This window comes from Hylobates moloch, unplaced genomic scaffold (assembly GCF_009828535.3).
Source record: "Hylobates moloch isolate HMO894 unplaced genomic scaffold, HMol_V3 SCAFFOLD_10, whole genome shotgun sequence".
In the NCBI taxonomy this organism is placed as follows: domain Eukaryota; kingdom Metazoa; phylum Chordata; class Mammalia; order Primates; family Hylobatidae; genus Hylobates; species Hylobates moloch.
In genome coordinates, this window is record NW_026652285.1 from 65,451,603 (window position 1) to 65,460,825 (window position 9,223).

Below are 9,223 nucleotides of genomic sequence, written 5' to 3' on the forward strand. Positions count from 1 at the left end.
ACCTCCCCCATATCCACTTCGTATTTGTAACAAGTCCACTAGGTTTTTTCTGCTTTCTGCATTTACTTTGCTAGGACTTTGCACCATCCAGAAAGAAAGAGTCCTGGGACTGCCTTGAGTGGAGGTGGCCTGGGAATGTGAGACACTGAGCCTGGCTGTCCTTAAATCTGGCCAAGCCCTTTCTGTCCAGAGGCTGAGCCCAGAGCCGCACTGTGCTAAGAAAGTCAGGGGGCTGCAGAGACTCTCCACAAGGAACCCTGGAGGATGAGAGAGAACCCAAAGGGACCCTCCTCACTCACTGGGTGACTTGGTATAAATTAGAGCCTCTGAACAGGGTTGGCCAGAGGGAGGCGTCACCCGTCAGCCACCCACCTCACTGGAAGATGCTCCTTCTAGGAGAGGCCTCCAGCTCAGGCCAGGCCCAGGGAGGGAGCAGCTTCCCCAGAGGCACAGCAAATCCTAGGCCTGGGAATTCCTGCTCCTGAGCCTGCCCTCAATGCACAGAGGTGCTGGGGGCTTCAGGAACTGTCCCCTCACTGCACAGGGGCTGCGTGGCCCTGTAATCTCCTCTCACTTGGCCTCTGTGTCCCTTCCAGATCACAAGCACCAGCCCTGTGGAGCCTGTGGTGACCACCGAAGGCAGTTTGGGTGCAGCAGGGGTAAGTGCCCCACGCTCAGTGGTCAGCAGGGGTGAAAGGCGGAGCAGGGGGTCAGACCAGGATGACCTATAGGGAAGATGGAGAGGGAGAGTCAGACCAGGGCCTCCTGGAGGCTGAGGGCTGAGGGGCCAGCCTGCCCTGCTCACTGTGACTGGGGGCCTGGGTGTGTGGAGGTGAAGCTATGTCTGAGTCCAGGCACTGATGACTTGTGTGGTCACTGCAGGGGACTCTGTAAGGCAGGCAGGCAGAGGCCTGTCAGTGTGGGGATGTCCATTACCTGGTTGGAGGTGTTCACACAGCTGGGCACACATGTGAGAATCCTCTGAGCTCCAAGTGAACATTTATGCTCTTAACATGTGTGAATCGTCCCATAAAGCGTGTATTAACAGTGCAAGGTCCTTAGGAGGCTCAGTAATGCAGAGGACTGCTTAGTCCTTCACCCCAAGCCGCGGCCAAGGAGGCCTAAGCCTCCTTGCCTCTCCCCGTCTGTGTTCTCGTGTGCCTTATGGGAGGTTAAAGAGGATGAGGGCCGAGAGCATCTGTACCTGGAGCCATCATCATTGGCGCCCAGGCTTGGCACTCACCAACGCTGACAGCAACATCACCGTGGAGCACCCCGATGCAGGAGGGTAATTCTCCAGGCGCCTCGCCTCACCCCATGCTGTGCAGGCTCAAGAATGACGTGGCCCCAGGTGGCTGCCCTAGCCCCATCCAAGACAGGGGTCTGTCCAGGTGGGCTGGCCGCTGGCTGCCCCCTCCCATGACCTGAGCTTTACCAGGCTCCACCCATCATGATCTGGGCTGGCCGGGTGTTGGGAAACCATGAAGAAACTCAGGAGGCCTCGGGAAGGATGTAGTGCTTCAGGGGCACGACAGAGTGTGGAGGTGTGGGCGGACTTGCAAATACATCCCAGCGGGCAAGAGGAGAGACCCCAGATTCACAAAGCTCAGCCACCTGGCCTCTGCAGAGCAGACAGGCACCCTGCAGGGACATCTTATTAACACTGAAATGAGGAAGTCTGACACAGGGTGGGCAGCCTGGGGGAAAGTGGTCCCCTGGCCTCCTAGGAGAGAATCTCCTCTCACTTGTCTCTTCTTCTTGTGTCTGGCCTCACCTGGCTTCCTGGCCACCCTTCCCTGAGATGCCCTGTATTCCCCTTGCCCTGCCAGGCCCCAGGGCCTTGACACCTGCTGTTTGCTCCGTCCAAGTCTATGAAGCCCTGTAGCCTGTCCCGGGGGGCCCTGATAAAAATGTCTTAATGACAGGAACCCGCCCATCAGCAACTTTTTTTTTTTTTTTTTTTTGAGGTGGAGTCTCTCTCTGTCACCCAGGCCAGAGTGCAGTGGCACAATCTCAGCTCACTGCAACCTCCACTTCCCAGGTTCAAGTGATCCTCCTGCCTCAGCCTCCCAAGTAGCTGGGACTACAGGCGCGTGCAACCACGCCCAGCTAATTTTTTGTATTTTTAGTAGAGATGGATTTTCACCATGTTGGCCAGGATGGTCTCAATCTCTTGACCTTGTGATCCGCCCGCCTCAGCTGGGATTACAGGCGTGAGCCACCATGCCCAGCCTATGATGGGAATCCACCCATCAGCAACTTTTTGTATTGCCAAACAGTAAGTGTGAGGCTGGCTGTGCCCCAGACTCACAGCGCTCTCTAGTCCCTTTTCTGGAGCATTTAGGAAAGTTATGAAAAGCAATGTGTACTCATAGTGTGAGTGCAGCCACAGAAGCGTGAGCTGCCCACAGTGGACACACAATCACAGGGTCACAGTGGAGACGTGACAGCCCACACCCATGCATATGAGGCACTGCCTGATCAGCCCCACTCCCTGGCATCCCACAGCCAGGGCAGACATCCCTGACAGTTTCCATGGTGACGCCCTGGCACAGAGCACTGCCTCCCACACACACAGCTCACATAAGGAATGAACTGGCTGGCCTCTGCCCGATGATCCTCCATGTCCAGCCCCGGGCCCTGGGCCAGGCTTATGGAGACATCCGTGGTCACAGTCCTGCCACAGAGGCATCAAGGCTCAGTGAGAACCACCTGTCCTTTGTGAATGCGTCTGTCCTAGGTGTGAGCCCACAGGACATGGAGAGGCACCTTCAGTGTCTTGGGGAGACAAGGAAGCAGAAGTGGGTGGAGGCCACGTGCTGAGGGAGGCCCTGGGTGGGCAGGACCTGGGTGGGTTGTAGGAACAGCAGGAGCCCAGGCCTGGCTGAGGGGATCCACACAGGGCGTCTGAGTGTGGGACAGGGTCCTGGGGAATCTAACCCTGGGTTGGTGCCCGGACAGGAGAATGTTCTAGCTGGAAGAACCTGCAAGGCCATGGTTTAAAATGTTTTAACTTGTGGGAAGACACAGCTTGGAGATGGCCTTGGAGCAGGGCTTTGAGCAAATGCCACCTCTTGAGACTCACTTGGCTCTGGGCAGAGAGATCAGAGAAGCTGTCAGGCACTGCTGGCCACACAGGCAATGCCCGTATTGGCCGCCTGCCTGTGTCACAGGCGAGAAGGTAACTGGGGCTCAGGGCCTCAGTCAGTGTCCGGGCATCTGCTGGACCAGGCTGTGGCCAGCAGACCCACTGTGCCTCGATGGGTGCGCCCAGCTGGGTGGACAGCGCTGCCTGCCCCACTCCCTTTACTTCCCCTGGCCCAGGGCTCAGCTGCCTCAGGTTCTGCAGCAGCCCAGGGAGCCAGGTACTCAGGGTCACAATTCCAGTTCTGGTCTCTTGTCTCTGTCCCTTACCCACACCAAGCCAGAGCTGGGCCCACAACAGACCACCAAACAACAACAGACCTCAGCTCCAGCCCAGGGCCTCCCTACACCCAGTGGATGTGGCCTGACCTGGCCCTGTGTTCCTCACTGGTGTCTTCGTGTGAGCAAAGACAGCAGAGTTGAGACTAGGTTGGGAGCTGGGACAGCTCAGTGTCTGTGTCAAGCTGCACAGGGTGAATGTGGGGTGATGGAGGTGAGCTCAGTGTGCGTTTTACAAAAGCAAGTTCATTCTGTCATCAACAACAGTGATTTTTGCTATACTATACCAAACTTCAGCTTACTTCCTGAGCCCAGTTTCTTCAGTGGTATAGTCCCTGTAAGCCCCTTTCCTAAGAGAAGCTACACCCAAGCCAGGAAGTTTTGCAAGGGGCCTTGCAGAATTCAAAGCCTTCCCTGATGGGCAAGCATCGAGTTGCTCTTAACAGAAACACAAAATGTCAGAATCCAAAAGGTCTCTCAGGGCCTCAGACCCACCATGGGTGACACACGAACCCCTCCAAGGTGCCAGCGAGGCATCTAAGGGCACCCTTGACAGGCCAGTGCCAGAGCCTCTTCTCAGGCACTGCCCCTCCTGGGACAAGGCCACGCCCTGTGTCCACCCTCGGGGCTCCAGGGCAGGGCTGGAGCAGAGGCATCAGGCCTCAGCCTGGCCACCCTCCTGTTGGAATAGCCCCAGGCAGTGCCTGCACCCCACAGCCTGTGTCCCCTGCTGGGTCATTTCCAGCATCTGATGAAACTGACTCAGTTTCATCAAGGCCACTTACTGGGCTCCAATTCTGTGTAACTCAGCTGTGCCCCCCGTTCCTGGATGTGCAGCTCAATTTGCTCAAGAAAAAATGCTGGAGGGGGCAGCCCCGTTGTCCCTTGGTGGAGACCACTTTCTGGGTCAACGCTGGTGTGTTTTGGGCGCTTTCGGGGTGAAGTCACTCGGTCAGATACTGAGGAAGCCACAGTTCTCCATCTTCCTGGAGAGACTTGGGCCCAGCTTTTCTGATATCCCGACATCCACAACGAAAACCTGAGCTCCCTTCTTTGGGTCAACCTGCGTGGTAACTTCATCCACAAAGGGGCGTGTGCATGGCCGAGAGACCACCCCTGGCTAGTCAGGTGGGCCTCTTGCCTCTCAGCTACTGGGTCATGCCTACAAATTCAGCCACACGTTGATGATGGGAGCTGGAGGGTTGGCCTCGGTGGGCTGCGGGCCTCAGCTCCATGGAAGCTGGTGCAGGGCCAGGACCCACCCCGAGTGCTCAGCTCAGCTCCATAGCGGGGAAGATTTGCCAGATAAAGGAAGCCAGTGGGACTCCTGGCATTGCCTCAGCCCTGAGCCACACTCGCTGCTTCCAGAATTGTCCTCTGTCCCTTCACTGGGACCCGGTCCCCGCTGGTCCTCAGAGGCCAAGCTCTTGCTGTTCACCCAGCCCCACAGGTACCTGTCCTCCCACATGGCTGTTCTTCGCTCCTTCTGCCCCTGCTGCCCCCTGCCCCATGGGCACGCCCTGTGCTGTTCTCAGCTGCCATGCAGTGCTGCCCCTGGGTGCCGTGGCAGGGGTCCCCCTTCCGGGGTCCTCGAGAGCAGGCAGTTCTAGGCTGAGGTGCACATTGGGGCCGCCCTTCCACTAATCACTCCCACTTCCCAGCCTCTCTGGGTGCCCACCTGGAGAACAGGTTTTTGCCGCCAGGTCAGTGATGTCCATTCCCCGCCTAGTGTGCTTGGAGCCCCCACTGTGAGCGTGAGAGAAACTGCAGAGGGAGCCCAGGCCGCCTCACCCGTGTCTTTGGAGCAAGGCCCATTCAACAGAGGTGCTGGGGGCTGTGGCACAGCAAGTAAGCATCCCTGTCACCCTCAAAGGAGCCAGCCCTGCCCTTGGGCTTCTGTGCCAAGCAGGCTGGGCACTGGGGGGACCTGCAGGTGGGCCAATGAAGGGGGACCACAGACCAGGCCACACAGCTGGAAGTGCCTGGCCTGAATTTACACAGAGGCACTGGTGTCAGTTTGTTGGGGCTGCCAGAACAAAATACTACCTGGAGGCTGAAGTCTGAGATCAAGGTGTGGGCAGGGTTGGTTTCTCCTGAGGCCTCTCCTTGGCTTGGAGATGCCAGTTTCCTCCCTGTTTCCACACACGGTCTTCCCTCTGTGTCTCTGTGTCCTCATCTCTTCTTATAAAGACACCAGTGAGATTGAATCAGGGCCGAACCTAAGACCTCATTTTAACTTAATGTCTCCTTAAAGGCCCCATCTCCAAATGTAGTCACATTCAGAGATACTGGGAATTATATTTTCAACATATGAACTTGGGGGGACACAGTTCAGCCCACCACAGCCTCCAATGCTTATGCCCAATCTGAGCCACCCCTTTCTTGCTTCTTCAACCCCAACCAGTTCAGTTCATCTTTTTCTTTCTTTTTTTTATTTTTTGGGTTTGGATCTTGCTGTGTCCTCCAGCCTGGAGTGCAGTGGTGTGATCACAACTCACTATAGCCTCAACCTCCCGGGCTCAAGCGATCCTCCTACCTAAGCCCCCTAAATATCTGGGACTACAGGCACGTGCCACCACATCAGCTAATTTTTTGAATTTTTCTTGAGACGGGGGGGTCTCACTATGTTGCCCAGATTGGTCTCGAACTTCTGGCCTCAAGCAACCCTCCCGCCTCAGCCTCCCAAAGTGCTGGAATTACATGCGCGAGCCACTGCGCCTGGCCCTCTTTCTCCTTAAACCTGAAGAGTTTATGTTAAACTTTTTTTAAGTGTATGTTGTTTAGCATTTTCCTATGGCAATTTTGGACCCACACAAGTGGGGATAACCCCAGTGAGCGTCCCTCCCCAGCTCCAGAAACCTCAGCCTGGTGCTGTTCTTATGGCCCCTCGGCCCCTAGCCCCGACACACACACACACACACACACACACACACACACACACTTCTGTTTTCTGTAATATTTTAAAGCATATCCCAGACCTGTTTTTATTCTGCTCAGCTACACTAATGGTAAGCTTATTTTAGGCAGTTTTCTTTTAAACAGAAAAAAAGAAAGAAAAAGAAAACACCTGCAGGCTTCAGTTTCCCTGACTGGAGAGGTTGAGATAAACATTTCTAGTGGCAGCTCCAGCTCTGACATTCTGGGGAACTCAATACATATCTTTGCCTTTTCCTAAAGTCTTCTTAACGGTGTTTTCTGCACCCATAACAAAGTGTCTCAAGGGAGGCGCTTCCTCCCCAGAGAGGAAATGCTGGGTGTGGACCAAGCTTCAAAAGCCTAGGAAGTCATTTCATCAAATGATGGGGCCTTTCCAGGGGTTGCAGGCTATTATAACAGGAAAGGGTAATTAGCAACTTGCCAAACGTAGTCGGGGTTTTATGTACTGTGATGAGGCTTAGGGCCCAGGGACCAGTCACCCATCCCATTTTACAGGTGAGGAAACTGAGGCTCAGAAAGGAGAGGTGAGTCATCTAGGGTCTCATAGCCGACAGGAGGCAGGAGCCTGGGGTCTCTCCACCTTTCACTGTTCATAATCAGACAGGGAAACCAAGGCTGGACTGGGCAGCCGCAGGCTACATCTGCTCCAGCCTCCACACCACCCTCCTCTGTAGGCAGTTCAGGCACAGGAGACAGAGGAGGGTACAGCCCCTGACCCTGGCCTCAGCTCTTCATGGCTTCCTCACATGTCCTCCCAGATTTTTTTTTTTTTTTTTTGAGACACAGTCTCACTCTATCGCCCAGGCTGGAGTGCAATGGCGCAATCTCGGCTCACTGCATCACTGCAACCAACCTCTGCCTCCTGGGTTGAAGCGATTCTCCTGCCTCAGCCTCCCGAGTAGCTAGGATTACAGACACCCGCTACCACTACCACGCCCAGCTATTTTTTGTATTTTTTTTTTTTTTTTAGTAGAGATGGGGTTTCACCATGTTGGCCAGGCTGGTCTCAAACTCCTGACCTCAAGTGATCTACCAGCCTCAGCCTCCCAAAGTGCTGGGATTACAGGCATGAGCCACTGCGTCCAGCCTCCCCTTAAGATGTTGCCATGCTTGTCTGCACACTCAGGCATGTGGGTGCACACCTATATTCATCCATGTGGCGTGCCTGGAGGGTGTGGCCCCCTGGTGCCCAGCATAGAGCAGGCACATGGCCACATGGCTCGGGTTGCAGGCAGGGATGCCCCCGTCCCCAGGGCTGCAGGCCATAGCTGTGCTGCCCACTGCCTGCCCTAGTAATCACTGTGTTCCTTCAGCTGTGGCTCCTTTCAGTAGTTTCTCAGATGCACCAGATAAAGTCATTGGCCAAGTTGTTCCAAACTGAAGATCTTGATCCACTTACAGTCTTTACTCGGGGCAATGGGCACAGGCAGCTGCTGGGGGGTGAGGGAGGGAAGAGAGACATGGCTGACTTGGCTCTTCACTTCATTCCCTTCTGCATGTTCCACTTTTTGCCTTGAGCCTGCGTGGCTTTTACAGTCACGAGAGCTGCCACTCCACTGCCGTGTGGGGTAGGGTGCACACGTGACTCAGAAGCTGATGGCATCTATTTGCCTCCTTGTAGCTCGAGCCCAGAAAACTATCCTCTAAGACCAGACGTGACAAGGAGAAGCAGAGCTGTAAGAGCTGTGGTGAGACCTTCAATTCCATCACCAAGAGGAGGCATCACTGCAAGCTATGCGGGGCGGTGAGTCCCGGGAGAGTGGGACAGGGACAGGAGGCCACCCCGCTCTGACAGAGCAGCTGAGTCCTCACCAGCACCACACCAGCCATGCACAACAGCCCTGCACAGAAGGGCTTCCTGATCCTGGCTCATGGATATAGATGCCCTTGAGTGCAAAACTGTCCTGTCCGAAGTAGGATCGAATCACTTTTCTCTGGTCAGCTCTGGTGCTCAACAGACACTCCTTGTGGTTGAAAAAGTGCTGGATTTGGAACCACAGAACCCCTAGCTGGCTGACCTTGAGAACAAGGAGATGATAGTCCTCATTCCTTGCAAGGTGTATTGGAGACAGGTGAAGGGTGTGGCTGTGCTGGAAGCTCCTACTGCTGGCCTTTGCCCCAGCGCTCCAGTGGTGCTGAAGGCCTGGTGGGCCCATGTGATGAGGCAATGCCTCCGGCTGGTGCCCCAGCTGCACACTATCTCCATTCCCCTCACTCCAAAGCCCTTTCTCCTGAGAATGGAGAAAATTCAATGCTTAATAGTGAATGTAAAAGTATCCCTGAGGAAGGAACTGATCATTTAAGTATCTTTAGGTTAAGAGATTAAAGTTGAATCTATGTTAGCAACTGGATCTCAGCACAGAATGCTTTGGAGGTGTTTTTCCAAAGGGTGCCAGCAACCTGTGCCTGAAGCGGTTGATGTTACTTGTCATAACTTTGCCACATGACCGGGGGCAGCAGGGGGAGGGGAATAAGTAGATGAGTCCTTGGAAGGATGGATGATGGATGGATGGGTGGGTAGAAGGATGGATGAATGGATGAGTGGATGGAGAGGTGAGTGAATGGATAGGTAGATGGATGCACAGATGGATGGATGGATGGATGGATGGATGGATGGATGGATGGGGAGATGGATGGATGGATGGATGGATGGATGGATGGATGGGGAGATGGATGGATGGATGGGGAGATGGATGGATGGATGGATAGGTGGGGAGATGGATGGATGGATGGATAGGTGGGTAGTTAGATAAATGGCATATGGAAGTATGAATGGAAGTGGATATATAGGAAGTATAAATGGATGACTGGAGAATTGATGGATGGATGAATAGACGAATAGTTGGATGGCATACAGAAGTAT

At 54.7% G+C, this 9,223-nt stretch overlaps 1 protein-coding gene across 14 annotated transcripts in view; it reads left to right on the forward strand.

The window, feature by feature from the left end:
• FGD3 (FYVE, RhoGEF and PH domain containing 3) overlaps nt 1–9,223 on the forward strand; it is a 161,040-nt gene that overhangs the window by 146,186 nt on the left and 5,631 nt on the right. For all 14 annotated transcript variants that reach the window (XM_032164539.2, XM_058445949.1, XM_058445948.1 and 11 more), the window contains 2 exons: nt 597–659; nt 7,982–8,104. In XM_032164539.2, the coding sequence (XP_032020430.1) occupies nt 597–659; nt 7,982–8,104 (186 nt within the window). The remainder of the gene's footprint in view (nt 1–596; nt 660–7,981; nt 8,105–9,223) is intronic.